Genomic DNA, 16,518 nt, shown 5'->3' with positions numbered 1-16,518 from the left:
TACCATAACCGCTTAATAGAGCGTGAAAGACAATTGGGAACTATCGCATTGCAAAAGGCATGAAATTTTTTGAATAAATTTTCAAAATTGTTTATTTTAAACATGCTAAGGAGCTACAGTAATGTTTCAGGACGATAATAAAGCGATGTTTAGTCTATTAATTTTTCGTTCAATTCAAATTCATGGAGCGTAACATTTAGAAGCTTAATATAAATACAATTAATGAATAATGACAATAAATACAATGAGTAAATTTAAAAATTAACTATAGAAATTTCAATCAATTTCTATTTAATCTATAACTCTATTTTATTTCAATATATATATTCATTAACTTAAGAACATTCTATTGAACTACAAATTCTTCAACATCAAATTTTTTTGGAGAAATACCCATATTACCAATAAATTTTTTTGCATCTTTTCTCATTTTTTCAGTTGTTTCAGAATCCCAATTTAATTCTTTGGACATAATTTCAACAACTCCATCAACAGCACTTAAAGCTTCTCTTGCATTTAAAAATGCTAATCTTGTTCTTCTTGCTAAGAAATCTATTGGAGTTCTTGGATATTCATATTTTAAAGAATATAATAATTCTGCTATAGTAAATGGTTCATCAAATGATTGATAACTTAAATTATTTTCTGGACTTACTTCAATATGATTTGGTTTAAATTCTTGTGATGATGCTAATGTTATTGGTAATTTATTAAAATCATTTGCACTGTATAAATCTAAAATCATTGCTGATCTTGAACCATAATTATGAGATAAATGTTTTGCTAATTTTAATGGAATTTTATATTCATGAATTAATCTTGCTGAATAATTTTTTGAATAATCTTCTCCTCCAATTAATATTAAATCATTTGTTTGACATGGTTTTAAGGTTTTACCAGGAAATTTAAAATGTTTTACAACATAATCAATTGTTTCTTGTGCCATTTCTCTATATGTTGTCCATTTACCTCCTGATATAGTAACTAAACCCGAGGGGGATTCAACTAATAAATGTGATCTAACTAATCCTTCAGTTGATCCATTTGATTCTTGACCTTTTGGAACAGTTGAAGGATCTCTAACTAATGGTCTAATACCAGACCAAGCAGATAATACATCAGCTCTATCAATTGGAAAAACTAAATATTTTTGCATTTCTTTAATAATATCTTGAATTTCATCTTCTGTTGGTATTGGATTTATTGGAACTTCTTTTAAAGGAGTATCAGTTGTACCAGCTAAAACTTTTCCTTGCCATGGTAAAAAAAACATAACTCTACCATCTGATGTAGAAGGATCTAATAATCCCATATTTTGAGGACAATAATATTCAGGTAAAACAATATGAACACCACTTGATGGTACAACCATTCTTGGTTTTTGAACTTCTTTTGGTGGTAAACCTTGAGGATCTTCATCCATTTCTAAAATTTTATCAGCAAATGGACCAGTAGCATTTATTATAGTTGTTGCTTTAATTTCATATTGTTCATTAGTTTCTAAATCTGTTGCTTTTACTCCATATAATTTTCCATCTTTATTTTTTAATAATTGATCAACATTAAAATAATTTAATACTGTTGCACCATTTTCAATAGCTGTAATAGCTAAAGTAGCATTCATTCTTGTATCATTAAATGAACCATCATGATAAACACATGCTGCTTTAACATTAGCAGTATCCATCATTGGAGCAATAACACCAGCTTGTTCTTTACTCAATAAAAATGAATTTCTTAAATTTTGTTTACCAGCAAACCAATCATACATTTTACAACCTGCAAAAAAATAAGGAACTTGCCAATAATTATAAACAGGTATCATTATTGGTAAAACAGTACATAAATGAGGAGCAGTTCTTAACATATTACCTCTTTCATTTAATGCTTCAATAACTAAATCTAATTGAGCTTTTGATAATTGGAAAATTGCTTTTTCTAAATATCTAACACCACCATGAGCCATTTTTGTTGATTTTGATGATGTTCCAGAACCAAAATCAACTTTTTCTAATAATACAGTATTTAAACCTCTTGTTGTTGCATCTACTGCACAACCAGTACCAACTGCTCCACCACCAATAATTAAAACATCAAATTCTTTGTTCTTTGTTGGTGATAAATTTTCAATTAATTCTTTTCTTGTTGGAGGTTTTGGATAATCTTTTCTTAAAGGTTTATAACTTGATATAATTTCAGGTTTATGTTTTGGTTTTATAAAATCTAAATATATTATTGTTGAACCAACTATTGCTGTTGATGCTAATACTGATTTAGCAAATGTTGTTTTTAAATATTTTGACATAATTGTGTTTTCTATGGTATATATATATCTATGAATATGTCCAATTTAATGGTGATAAGAAAGTGAAAAAAAAAAAAAAATTGGTACGTTGATTAATTATTGATACAATTTATGATGATATAATACAGATGGTAAGTAGGTTATTAAGTTGGATGTTGTCTTGTATAAACTTCAATAAAAAAGGAACTAATTTATGAAAGATTTTAGAATGTGACAATTTATAAATATTTTATATGAAGTTTGAAAATTATTTTTTTTTTTTCACAGACGTTACTTATTATTATTATTCCGAAAGAACAAATATTATTGCAATATTAGTACAAGAAATTCCGAAATATTAGTTGGATACCTTTTGATCACTTTTGAGTTGATTAGGTTGTAAATTATCTTGGTTATATCGTCTAAAGAAGAAGAAGAAGTAAGTAGGAAAAATAGAAAGAATTCAAGTATTATTTGAATTTTTATTCGTTGAACTGCCTAGCCTAGAGAAAAAGAAAAAGGTTTATTATTATGGAGAAACACTACACAAAGATATATACTTAGACTTAGCCTAATACTAAATTAAAGTAATATGGAGATCTAGTTTTGACTGAACTCATACCATGATTATATCCATGTTATACCTACGTTTCTGACTCATTGGCCGCACACGCAAGGAATAGTTTTAAATAGAACAATTCTCAAACTTATTTCTCATACTAAACGTATTCAATGATTCAGTCAATCCATACGTCTCGTACTAATTCTAAGTCATATAAATTTATTATTGCTATAAATCTTTAATTTTAATTTGACAAAAAAAAAAAAAATTCTGAAACAAAATCACGTTTTTAATTTTTATATTTAATTTTTAACTACCAAATACTATTTCAAACGGAGTTCAGATATAAATGATGTAAGAATATATAGTTCAGTCATAGTATATGTCTCAGATACTGTTTAGGAACATCTATTGCCTCACTATTCGGTTGTCACTGTTTGCCATTAAGATTATGAAAAGAAATTAAAATTGAAAAAATAAACTTATGATGATAAAACCGTTTTAAATAATTTTGTTAATAGAAAAAGAAAAACTTAATTTTGTTTCTAAAGTAGAACCGTTTCATGAATAGATAAGGTGTTACAAATCTAAATTACATATCTTGAAATCTCCGTTTCTCCAGATTTCAAAAAGTTATCATATGGTTTATGATATTTATGTAGTATCTCGTGTTAATGGAAGTATTAGTCAAGTAAGTACATGATGCAAAAATCTCCGGTTCTATCAGATAATTTATGATTCTATGCATAAACATTTAACATTTAGAGAAAAACCGTTCAGGGACTAAACTTAAAATTAAATTCGATTGACTCGTGTTAAAAATTCTTACATAGCACATGATTTTTGTACCTAATTTAATACTTAATTCGAAGATTTTAGTTCTAACCGTCTGTTTTTTTGGTTCTAAAAAAAGATCTACGTGAAGCCTGCACACGTTTGAAACAATTTTCGGTAAGATTTGTGGAGTAACTATCTGTTTTCGATCTTTGTGAGTAAAAGAATTTGAATTAAAAAAAACATTTTGCAGCCTAATTTTTATTCAATAGTGTTTGTATCAATCGGGAATTGTTTCATATAACCTATATAGCACACGTCCAATCTTCATTGATGGATCATTCAAAGTAAAGACTACAAATACTGTAATAGATTTTTAAATATAAGCTATACAAAATTTATTCAAAAAATAATATGTCAAAATAAGAATATTTTTGAACAAATTTTTTCGGTTAATATTATAATTTTTATTTTTATTGGTTTTCTAACCGAGGTTTTTTTATTTATTCTATTTTTTAACACTTCAAATTCCTTACTCTGAATTATTCCTCAATCATATCTCTTCACCAAGGACTCTCAAGCCAACAGTTTTACTCTAACTCAGTTTTAATTGAATAAGATATTGTTTCTTCATCCTACTATGTGGAAATGCGAAGTAACAGTGGTCTCAATCTTCTTAAAAATGGAGTTGAAATATGTTTTTCAAGGTAAGCAAAGCTCGATTCGAACTAACGATTAAAAAATTAAGTGGGTTTAGATCTCGATTTGACGACTATGCCACGAAATTCTGCAATTTTTGGTGGCCTAGTGGTTACTTAAGTGAAAAATTTGTCTTTGGTTCGAGTCGTTAGCCTTGCTTTAACAGTAAAATTTTACTCGTTCAACGATTTGAACTTAAGATTAATTCTTTTTGCAAGATCGGATCTCAAAATTACCACTACGCCACGTCAGAAACCAAATCTGGCGTGGTGTACTTGTTTTTGATTGGTAGCGGGGGCCAAAACTTTCTAATTGATCTTTTGTTCGAATCTTAGCATATGGAGGCTCCATCTCTCAATTTGACACTCCCTGGAAGGATTAGAATCAAATAAACTTGAGTGGTATAAAATTTGAGGTAAAATAAATTATTCGCTTGCCAATTCTGGTCAATTACCTACTGCTCTATGCAGTTATACAATTTTTGATTTTCTAACCCTACGCGGATTCCAATTTGTATTTGAATTGACACACTGTAGTGAAAAAAACCTTTGGACTTGCTTGTTGAGCAATGTGAGCAATGTGAGCAATTGAAACTCGAAATTGTTTGACCTTATCGGATAGGCTATTGACAATTCTAACCTCATTTTCTCTTTGTCAACTATGCAAATCTGAATTTGAAGAATGGCATCTACGGAAAAAAGGCCTGAATAATTTGTGTTCTTCAAAAAGATCTTAGTCTGTTATGATAATCGAAACAAATCTACCTCTCTTAAATTGAGTCTTTCGCAGACATGGATATTAGTGGGTTAAATGAATTTTTAAAGGTTGCAAAATTATATCATAAAATTTGGTAGCACCAAAATATATTTTAGTTTTGTGGTGCTCATAGCCAAACCGAGTTGATTCACTAATGAATTCATCAATAATACTCAATTAAGCTAAATCAAGATAATGGCAGAACAAACAAATCAAGAACTAATAGAACAATTCAAACTAATTATAGGATTTGAAGCTAACGACGATTCTGGTGAAAATGACATAGATTCCAAAATTACTCGACTATTAACAATTCATGATTATAATTTAAATAATTCAATATCAACATATTTTGATTCTCAATTTGAAACAATTGAAAGTATAAATTCAATTAATAATGAATCAGAAACAGGTATAAGTACATCTATAGAAGCAAGAGAAATTGAAGAGCTAATAGGTAGTGATGATCAAGAAAATGGAGGAGAAATTGGAGAATTAATACATAGATCAACAAGTTCAAATACAAGAGGTGAATTCGTAAATTTACAAAGTCAAATGTTTATGAATTCTATGATGCCTAGATTACCTAAAGCTCCTACGATTCCAATGCGATGGCAATTAGATGTTGGACTTTATAGTTCTATATTACATGATAAAGAACAAAAGGAAAAAGAAAAAGAACAAGAACGATCCGAAATATCCTCAATAGCAGATAGTGAAAAATCAAATGAAACATATGAATATAAAGATAAGACAATAAGATCAAAATGCAAAAACTCAAGTAATGGTTCAATTCTAAATACATTATGGTTCATCCTTTTAATTATTCCCAAAAATTTTCTACTGATTATTTTAACGTCAATTAAATATTTATTTGGAGTTGGAAGTTGGGGAGATAATATTAATGGAAATAATTTCTCATTAAATAAACTGTTTAATTTTGATGAAAATTTTAATCCAAATTATTCATGCATAAAAGCATTGAGTGAAGAAACTGATAACCAGAATATTAAAAAATTCAATAACTTGAAAGATTCTGATTTTAATGAAATTCATCAACATTGTCAAAAGGAATATGATTGGTTATTAGTAATTCTAACTAATGATTCCCAAGAAAATCAAAATTTTATACAAGGTTTATTTAATAATAAAAATTTTCAAAAAAATTTTAATACTGAAAATGGAATTTATAATAATTTAAAAATATATTTAGGAAATATAGATAATCAACCAGAATCATTTGAAATTGCCAAAACTTATAAAATTAAAAAATTACCTTACGTGATGTTAATTGCAAATGTATCATCATCACCAGATATAATGGCATCAATGTCAATAGTTTATAAATCAAATATTTCATCAAATTTTATAGAATCAGAAAAGGAAATAAAAACAACTATTTCAAAAATCATCAAAAATTTAATTAAAAATATTGAAAAATTTAATCCTCAATTAATTTCTGCAAAATATGATAAACAAGAAATGGAATTTAGTAGATTAATAAGACAACAACAAGATGATGCATATACTGAATCATTAGTTAGAGATCAAATTAAAAAACAAGAAAAGCAAGATAAAATATTAAAAGAATCTAAGATAAGAAATTTAAAAAATTTAAAAATTTGGTATATTAATAAGTTATTAAATGATAATTTTATTGAATCAATTACTGGGAAAGAAGATTCTACTGAAACATCACCATCAACATCTTCTTCTTCTTCAGCATCATTATCAACATCAACGACAGCATCACCAACAAAATTAAGAGTATCAATAAAATTACCAAATGGTAAAAGAATAATAGAAAATTTAAATTCCAAAATAACAATACTTGAATTTTATATATTTATAGAATTAAAAATTTATTTAACTAATGAAACAAAATTGGAAGAAGAGGACCTCAAAAGTTTAGAAATTGAAGAAGAATATAAAACAAGATATAAAAATCATTTAGAATTTTTTAAAGAATTGGGTTTTAAATTTAATATTATTCAACCTTATCCTAAAAAAATTATCCAATGTAACAGTTCAAATTTTATTGGTGATTTACCTGAATTTAAAGGAGCTAATTTTTTAATTGAATTTAATGATGAAAATGAAGATGAAAGTGAAATTGAAGAAGAGAATGAGGAATTGGTTTCATAGGACTGATTTTTTTAGTATTATTGAAGACAAATAATTTATAGGGCATAGTAATGAAATAAATAATCAATTTTTGTTTCAATTATTATGATTTCAAAATTAGTTGAAGCAATTAATTCATATATCTTGTAAATTCAACTTTATCTATACCAAGCTCTTTCTAAAATAATCATATTCAAGTTAGTAATCAAATAACATCAGTGCTTTTTTGAATATACATACTAATAATTCTTTTTCATCAATAAACTCAGTAAGATTATTATAAAAATTTTTAAACTAAAAGATAATGAGTTAGTTTTAATCCTTCAGGGTTTATGAATATATGAAAATTACATACAATTCTTTGTTGTTTTTCTTTTAATGTAATTAAATTAGTAACATAGTCGATAGAATTATTATTTTCATTCGTTTGAGTTTTGTTATTCAATTCTATTTGTTTTAATCTTTCATCAAGTTCATTCAATTTAAGTTTTGATTCATTTAATTTTTGAATTAATTGTTCATTTGTATATGTTGATTCTAAATTTTGAATTTCTAAAATCTTTGTTAGTGTATTTGGTGTTTTAATTGAGAATGAGTGAATAGAGACGTACCTTGATTAATTTTATTAATTTCATTTTTTAAATTTGAAAGTTTATTAGTTAATTCAACAATGTCATTTGACAATTGATCATTATTATTACCTTTATCATCGCCATCATTAGTTGATAATTGTATTTCTTTATAACAATAATAATTAGTTTTACCAATAGTTTTTAAAATTAATTGTTTTGAATCAACTAAATTACCTAAAATCTGAGTTAATTTTGATTTTTTAAATTTTCCATGTAAATTTAACATAATATCATTTAATGAATATGGTCTATATTGAGATTTCATATAATTCATAATATATTCATTTATATTTGATTCTGTTTCTGGTTCTGTTTCTGTTGTAATTTCTGATTTAGTTGGATTATTTTGTTGAGGATTAAACTTTTGCTTCTTAGGTGGCATATTTTTTTATTATACTTGAACTGGTGGCTGTTTACCTCACTTTTTGATAGTTTGTCAATGAATAGTTGGTTTTAAAGTTGGTTGTAAAAAAGATATTTGTATTGTTGAACCAATTACTTTTTTTTTGCAACCAAAACAAACTCAACATAAAACTTAGGACAATATCAACACAATTAAAGCAAGTTTGTATGGAATAAACACAGCTTTTTATGATAGGTTGATACATAAATGTGCTTGACTGCTCAAGGAATCATAGAATTCATTCCTTTGATAACATGGATCCTTGGTTGTTCTTATTTCCATTATCTACTGTGGTATGGTTTTAGTCAATGACTTTTTTTGAAATTTTGTGACACTAAAAAGAGACATTGAAACTTATCGATAAGAAACAAATCATTAGATTCATTTTTTACAACCAAATAACAAACTGACTACATTATCAACAAGTTACAAATCACACACCACCACAAACAATGAAACATTTATTTGATGAATCTATATCGAAACAAAAGATAGATAAATTAGTATTAGAATACTTTATACATGAAGGTTATAAAAATGCAGCAATTGAATTAACTAAAGAATTAAATATAAAAATTCATGGTATAAATGAACCAATATATAAAGATGAATCATTTAAAATTTTAGGTAAACGAAAGAAGATTCAAAAAAATGCATTACAGAATTCAAGTTATACAGCAAAATATACAGATGATCAATTGATTGGTGATCTAATGTTTCAAAATTATTATACTTCTCCTAATGATATTCATAAATATAATACGAGACAAATATCTGGTTTTTCAACTTTAAATCAACGTCAAGAAATTAAATCATTAATATTAAAGGGGGAAATAAGTGAAGCAATTACGAAAATTGGAACTTATTTCCCAATAATATTAGATTCAAATAATTTATTACATTTTAAATTATTAAGATTAAGTCTTATTGAAATGATTAGAAATCATAAATTTTCAAACTCAATGGAACAAGATGAAAGAAAATTTTTAAATGATATATTAAAATTTGTTAGAAATAATATGATAAATAAAATTTCCAAACTGTATAAATTATTAAAAGAATTAGAATTTACAATGAGTTTATTATGTTTTAGATTTGATCCAACTATTAAAAATTTAAATGAGCAAAAAGAATTACCTCAAGAATTGAAAAATATTTTCAATTTAAATTTAAGACATCAAGTTTTTAGATTAATTAATAAAGAAATTATAAAAATTTATGATGATGATGATATTAATGATAATGATGAAAATGAAAATAATGAATGTAATGGATTTCCTAATTCAAATAATGATAATGGATTAATTAAAGATGTAATCAGAGAGATACGAAATAAAGATGGTAATATTGAAGATATTGAAGATACAAGCATAAAACGAAATAAATTAAATAATTATGAAGGAATAAATTATCATGAATTTGATTTTCAAAAATTAAATGAAGAAGAATCATATGATAAATTTATACATGATAATATAGATGAAGAAGAAGAAGAAGAAGAGAATAAAAATGAATATAAGTATGAAATTGATCTGGAACTGATAAAAACAAAAGAACAAAATTTAATGGATGAAAATTTAATAAAAAGTGATATAATTATTAAAAATGAAGAAGAAATTGAATCATTAATTAAACTTTCTTTAGAAAGTAAAATTGAAAGAATTTTAGAACTATTTATATTAACAGAAGATAAATTATCAAATGGTAATATACTGAATCAATTATTAAAAGATATGCTTAGGGAAAATAGGCTCTGAATTAACTATGCATTATTGGATTAAAATATAACTTTTTGAATACAATGGAAGATATCAAATTATTATAATAACATCTATTATATTCCCAGTTTCAATATTACATTTACTTAAATAATTTCCATTTTCTTCAATTGGAACCTCATGATTTAAATTATTATAAATTTTAACATCATTAACATTAATTTGGTTAGTGTTATAATCATTATAAATTTCAGATTCATTAAATAATTTTAAAATTTTTTTACGTAAATGTAAAATAGTTGAACCAAATTCTGGTTCTTTATTCATTTCAAAATCATCAGGACTAAATTCAAAATAATATTTTATAAATTTTGAAAATTCAAATAAATCTTGAAACTTAGTTTTGTTGCTATTTTGTTTTAATAAATTTAAAAAATTGATTTGATTTTGTTTTTCAAAATAATATTCATTTAATTGATCAATTTTATCACCCTTAACTAAATTTAAATTTATATTTATATGAGCACAATGTATAGGAATTTCAGTAAATATATCTTTTGCATGATATTCCCAAATTTTTAAATATATTCCACTCCAATATATAATTTCATAACTTATTAAACTTAAAAATATAATAATTAAAATTTCTGTTATAAATTTTGATGTTGGTGTTATTAAAAGATTTGATGTAAATGAATTTTTTTGTAATTTATTTGTTAAATATTTGTCAAATTTATATAATAATTCAATAATTGTTGTCATTTGTTGATTATTTTGTCTTGTATATGTTTGTTTTATAAACTTCGATTAATCACGTTCGAACTAAACAAGTTGAACCGATATTTATTGATGGTGATTGGTAGATTGTAGATTAAGGTTTGATTAGCTGTATAGTCCCCTAGCTAGATCTCAAATGCAAATCGACACTAGTCGTCTTAAGATTTGTCTATTCAATTGCTTCAATTCCTAGATTATGTATCGTTTTGTGAAGTTTAAACTCTTGAACTTAATCGAAAGATCCTTCAGATATCCGAAATTGTTTTATTTAATCTTGAAAATATCAAGTGCTACCAAATACATTTCATATTTTTTTCATCTTTTCGTAAAATGTCTAAAATTCATCTTTTAGAAATGTTTCGTCTAACTGACATCTATCATCAATACTTCTTACCAACATCACACAATCAAAAACTAATCACTGCAAGGTTTAATTAAACTCAACATAGCTTTACATGGCTATTGCACTAATTAGAAAAAATGGATAATAGAAAAATCTATAAAACATATAGAGATAATTTAAAATCAAATACAATTGAAAATAGCAAACCATATTCATTAACTTCGAAATTAAAAAATATATTAAAAAGACCATGGAATTCTTCAAATTCAGATAGTCAAAGTATTAATAATCAAAATTTATCTACTGAGAACAAATCTTTTAAATTTCCAGAACCAAAAATAATATCAAATCCAAACTCCACGAAATATTCGGATTTAAAAGATTATAAGATTCCAGGATCATTTTCAGGGAATTTACCAACATCATCATCATTGACTATAACCAAAGACATAGAAACTCCGAATACTACAATTAAAGAAATCACACATAGACCTTTGGAATCAAAAATTGAGGAGGAGGAAATAGAAGAAATTGAAAACCCAAATGATATACTATCTGATTTTTTCAAAAAAAAGGGAAATAATAAATTATCAGATGTTGAATATGAAGGAGTAATGTCATTAATTTCAAAATCTAAATCTGGAACACCATATAAAAGAAAATTTTTTGAATTAGATCAAGAATCAATAGATAATGATAGAAAAAAAAGACAAATTAATAATAACTTATCTCTACTTAATGGAAATAATACATCAATTATAGAATCAACTCCAAATAAACAAAAAATTTTAAAACAAAATGGAAATATTACAATAAGTTATCCAGATAATAAATTTAATTATTCAACAGTTAATAGTACATTTGATAAATCTTATCAAAATATAAATAATACAACTTTTGGTAGTAGAAATTTATCATCAACTGGTAGAAGTTTATATTTATCAAGGCGACCTGCTCCATATAAAAGTAGATTAAGAGGTCCAATTTATACTAAAAAATCAAATACAATTAAATCTGATGATTACAAAAATTTAAATAATTCAATTCTTTCAACACAATCGATATTAAAATCCAATGTAAATGATGATTCAAAAATCATAAATGAAAAATCAAAACCCAATAGTAAAACAGCTCAAATATTACTTGATATATTAGATGGAAACAAGAATCAAAAAGATCAAGATGATAATGAAAAAGTAAATAAAGATTCAAATAATAACAAAATCAATTTATTTACAAATCCTTATGAATCATCACGTTCCAAAAAGAAATCTAAATCTATACCTATTACTCAAATTGGCATAGAAAAATCATCAAATACTAAAGTGAATGGAAATGAAATAAATTCAAATCTGAAATTTTCTTTCAATAGACTAAAATCGAAAGAAGAAGAAGAATCAAAAGAGGAGGAAAAATCAAAAGAAGAAAAATCAAAAGAAGAAAAATCAAAAGAAGGAGTGAAATCAAAAGAAGAGGCAAAATCAATAGAACAAAAAGAACATAATAATGGATCATCTGAAACAAAAACTACTAAATCATCGAAAACTTCATTATTTGGTAATTCTCATCTGCTATTAGGTCAAACTTTTCAAACTGTAGGACTTAATGGTAATTCATCAGTTACTTCAAACAATAAACCAACTAAACCTTCAAATTTTGATCTCATGAAATATAGTAAAGAAAATACTCAACCTAAATTTTCATTTAATCCAAATTCAAATCCAAATTCAAATTCAAATTTAAATCCAAATTCAATATCAAATTCATCACCTGCATCAAAACAAACACCAACTCAAAAACAATCTGAAAATGGAGAGAAAACAACTAATGGAAAAGCCGATTTAAATACTGTAAAACAAACATCTGAATCACATCAAACATCTGAATTTGAATTTCCTGATACTGATGTTGTTCATGTTGAATTAGATAATACAGAAGTTAATAAATATAAATCTTTATATAGCTTTTAATTTACATTTTTAACTACACTTGAAACATGCCATCTCATCAAAAGGCTTTGGCTTTGGTCTTTCATTCATTTTCATAGATCTTATCTCTATAATGCTACTAGACTATAGCTGTTTCATCTTGAATACCTCGTAGCAATATGAAGTCTTATAATATTAAGATAATACGACATTGAATATTTCAAACTGGACTTTTTTTTCTTGGTTTGACTTATAATAAAAAGTCGTACTCTTATCATTTTTTGATTATTAGTCCCCATAATTTTTTAATCAAAATGATTAAGTTATCATCAATCACAACATTGTATTAACAAAACAAAAACCATTCAATTGAATACAAATATAAAAACAACGGTCACTAGTATTATATATTCAAAGATAATTCAAATAGCTCATCTAACATAAAGTTTATTTTTCAATCTTTGTTCAATAATCTTCATTTTAAGCCACCCCCTCAATAAATAATAAAGTAATTGCTAAGATAGATTAAAAAAAAATTTAACATGGCTAGTCGTCAATCTAGATTAGAAGCAGAAAAACTTGCAATAATTCAAAAATCAATGTCAAGAGGGAGATCATTATCACCTGGAGCTGCAGCAAAAGGAAACTTTTATAATAGTCGATCACCTTCAATATCTAATGAAGAATATAATAAAAATCTTAAATGGTCAATAGTAAATCATGATCCACTGGAAAGATTACTTAAAGATGGAGAAAAACCAAATGATAATGTATGGGAGAATGAAGTTAGTGAAGAAGAACATATAAGTGATGATGATCCAAATGAAAAATTTCAATATGATGATACTGGTAATATATTACCAAATTATGCTTGTCAAGATGAAAAAATAAATGAAATAAGTTCAATATTAGAAAATTCAAATTTAAATGATAGATCAACTGTTAAAAAATTAGAAGAATTAACTGCAAATGAAAGAGCTTTAGCTGCTGCAAGAAATGCAGGAAATAAAATTGATCCTGATATATTAAATAAATTAGCAAGTGATAAACATAAATTAACTGGACTGGAAGCTTTAAATTTAAGAATGTCTGATCAAGATGCTTATACAAGAAGACAAAAATTAGAAAATTATCAAGCATATAGACAAAAAATTATAGATCATGAAAATGGTAGAGATGGTCGAAATAATAATAATCAATCATCTAATAATATACAAACACAAAATCCTACTGAAGGGAAAGAAAAAGAAGGACCTGAAGATGAAGATTTTATGGTTCCTTATACTTCTGCTGTAGAAGATAAACTTGATAGTGAGTTTGCTTCTCAATTAAATGAAACTATAAAAGAAGGGAAAATTGATTCAAATAAAGCACATTCAAGAGTTATACAAACAATTACTAGAGGGAATTTTTTTCAATTAGTTAATCCAAATGTAAAACCAAAAATGTTTTTAGTTTGTATGGATTTTTCACCAGAATCTATATTTGCATTAGAATGGTCATTAGGTACAGTATTAGTTGATGGCTCAATATTATTTGTTATATGTGTAATTGAAGATAATGATACAAATCATCATTTAAAAGGAAATACTCAAAATGAAGGAATAAGAGAACAACAAAGATTAAATATGTTAAATAGAGCAAAACAACAAGTATTAAATTTATTAAAATTAACAAAATTACAAATTCATATAGTTATTGAAATTGTACATCATCCAATACCAAGACATTTAATATTAGAATTTATAGATAATTTAAAACCAACTTTAGTTGTAGTTGGTTCAAAAGGTCAAAGTGCTATAAAAGGTGTTTTATTAGGATCATTATCAAATTATCTTGTTACAAAATCAACAGTACCTGTTATGGTTGTTCGTGAAAAATTGAAAAAAATTAATAGATTTAAATCAGGTTCTTCTGTATTTTCAAATAATATAAAACCATTGACATTATCAGAAGCAAGAATTGATTAGTTGATATTAGAATAATTTTATATAAATTTTTAGTGTTTTTAATTTTTTTTGTTTTATTAAAAATTTCCTAATATACATATAATCCCATTAAAATGTCAAAGAATGATAAAGCTTTACTTAATTTATTTCTTTATTCCACTTCTCATATAACGACCTACAACAACACAATGATCTCTCTCATAAGGTTCTAAAGTTAATTGTTCTAAAGGTTTTATTCTTTCTTCTCTTAATTTTTGAACTTCTCTTGCAAAAACAGTTTCAGCATCAACTGTTGAATCAATACAATTAGCCTTTATTGAAATAACAACTATACCACCATCTTTTAAAAATAAATGTGAATTTAATGCAATAATACGAGCTTGATCTGGTTGTGCAACATCAGCAAATACACAATCAACCATACCTACTAACATTCTATATTTTTGTGGATGTCTTGCATCATCAATAATTGGTATAACATTTGGTCTTTTTTTAGCCATTCCAATTAATTCTCTACCTGGTCTATGTGAAAATTCAACTGCATATACTAAACCTTCTGGTCCAACAACATCTGCAACATGAGAAACTGAAGTACCTGAAGCAGCACCTAAATATAAAACTTTTGAACCTGGTGCAACTCCTAATTCATCTATACCTCCCATAATACCTGCTGCTAATTTTGATCTAAATGGATTCCATACACGATATTCAATTTTAGTTGGTGGTACACCTTCTTCTTTACTTGGTTCTTCAACACTTATTCTTTTTTCTCCATATACTGATTCACCTGGTGCTATATTTTTTGTAACTAATAAATCTTCTTTACCTCTTGCTATAAAAACTCCTGGATGTCTATGAGGTTCAATAACAACTTTTGCTCCTCCTTTTGCACCACCTCTAGCTCCACCTCTGGCACCACCTCTTCCACCTCTAGATCCACCTCTAGCTCCTCCTCTTGAACCACCTCTAGAACCACCTCTACCTCCACGACCACCTGCTGAACTTCCACCACGGCCACCACCTCTTCCACCGGAAAATCCACCTCTTCCGCCACCACGACTTCCACCTCTACCTCTTGGAGCTCCAAATGCCATTATTTATATATTGATTTATGTGAGTTATATATGATAAAGTTGGTTGTTTATCAACTTATTGTATAATTTATTTGATGTTTGTAAAATGATAAAAAATTTTCCTTGATTTTTTCAAGTGATTAATTAATTTTGGATGAGATGAAATTTAAGTATTGTTGTACGGAGTTTTTCAACTTTTTAAATTGCCATTTTCATCAAAATTATATGAACTTCAATCTACTAAAAACACATCATATCTAGACTATCTGTGAATATTGAGGTGTTTCAAGGTACCTTTAGATCAATAGTCGATGATATTGATCTTTAACGAGAAGTTTAAGCTTCATTGAATCCTAATATTTCACATTTTATACAATTTAAAAAGATATTTTTATCGATTTTAATTATAACTTAATACTGAGGCAAGCAGTCAACAAGATTTTGGTGTCAATTTAAAGCAAAGATTTCAAACTATATTATCTAAGCTCATGATTGA

General features: G+C 25.9%; 8 protein-coding genes across 8 annotated transcripts; 4 read left to right on the top strand and 4 right to left on the bottom strand. All coding sequences in view use genetic code 12, as the record gives it.

The window, feature by feature from the left end:
* Positions 1–346: 346 nt before the first annotated feature.
* On the bottom strand, positions 347–2,305 carry GUT2 (glycerol-3-phosphate dehydrogenase; the record flags this gene model as incomplete). Its single annotated transcript, XM_051755778.1, has 1 exon — positions 347–2,305. The coding sequence occupies one exon, from the start codon at positions 2,303–2,305 to the stop codon at positions 347–349; it is 1,959 nt and encodes a 652-aa protein (XP_051616266.1).
* A 2,965-nt stretch (positions 2,306–5,270) lies between these two features.
* Positions 5,271–7,220, top strand: KGF55_001224 (uncharacterized protein; the record flags this gene model as incomplete). The annotated part of the gene is made up of 1 exon (XM_051755777.1): positions 5,271–7,220. One exon carries the CDS (start codon positions 5,271–5,273, stop codon positions 7,218–7,220), a length of 1,950 nt encoding a protein of 649 aa, XP_051616265.1.
* Positions 7,221–7,488: 268 nt separating this feature from the next.
* Positions 7,489–8,213, bottom strand: KGF55_001223 (uncharacterized protein; the record flags this gene model as incomplete). Its single annotated transcript, XM_051755776.1, has 2 exons — positions 7,489–7,736; positions 7,811–8,213. The coding sequence occupies 2 exons, from the start codon at positions 8,211–8,213 to the stop codon at positions 7,489–7,491; spliced, it is 651 nt and encodes a 216-aa protein (XP_051616264.1).
* A 473-nt stretch (positions 8,214–8,686) lies between these two features.
* Positions 8,687–9,991, top strand: KGF55_001222 (glucose-induced degradation complex subunit; the record flags this gene model as incomplete). Its single annotated transcript, XM_051755775.1, has 1 exon — positions 8,687–9,991. The coding sequence occupies one exon, from the start codon at positions 8,687–8,689 to the stop codon at positions 9,989–9,991; it is 1,305 nt and encodes a 434-aa protein (XP_051616263.1).
* A 54-nt stretch (positions 9,992–10,045) lies between these two features.
* On the bottom strand, positions 10,046–10,714 carry KGF55_001221 (uncharacterized protein; the record flags this gene model as incomplete). Its single annotated transcript, XM_051755774.1, has 1 exon — positions 10,046–10,714. One exon carries the CDS (start codon positions 10,712–10,714, stop codon positions 10,046–10,048), a length of 669 nt encoding a protein of 222 aa, XP_051616262.1.
* Positions 10,715–11,209: 495 nt separating this feature from the next.
* On the top strand, positions 11,210–13,042 carry NUP60 (FG-nucleoporin; the record flags this gene model as incomplete). Its single annotated transcript, XM_051755773.1, has 1 exon — positions 11,210–13,042. One exon carries the CDS (start codon positions 11,210–11,212, stop codon positions 13,040–13,042), a length of 1,833 nt encoding a protein of 610 aa, XP_051616261.1.
* Positions 13,043–13,599: 557 nt separating this feature from the next.
* Positions 13,600–14,970, top strand: KGF55_001219 (Imp2'p; the record flags this gene model as incomplete). Its single annotated transcript, XM_051755772.1, has 1 exon — positions 13,600–14,970. The coding sequence occupies one exon, from the start codon at positions 13,600–13,602 to the stop codon at positions 14,968–14,970; it is 1,371 nt and encodes a 456-aa protein (XP_051616260.1).
* A 122-nt stretch (positions 14,971–15,092) lies between these two features.
* NOP1 (rRNA methyltransferase) lies at positions 15,093–16,043 on the bottom strand (the record flags this gene model as incomplete). Its single annotated transcript, XM_051755771.1, has 1 exon — positions 15,093–16,043. The coding sequence occupies one exon, from the start codon at positions 16,041–16,043 to the stop codon at positions 15,093–15,095; it is 951 nt and encodes a 316-aa protein (XP_051616259.1).
* Positions 16,044–16,518: the final 475 nt, after the last annotated feature.

This window comes from Candida pseudojiufengensis (assembly GCF_024610245.1).
Source record: "Candida pseudojiufengensis strain CBS 10847 chromosome Unknown scaffold2, whole genome shotgun sequence".
NCBI classification, from domain to species: Eukaryota; Fungi; Ascomycota; class Pichiomycetes; order Serinales; family Debaryomycetaceae; genus Lodderomyces; species Lodderomyces pseudojiufengensis.
The sequence above is the reverse complement of the archived record's forward strand: the minus strand, read 5'-3'. Positions and strand labels throughout refer to the sequence as shown.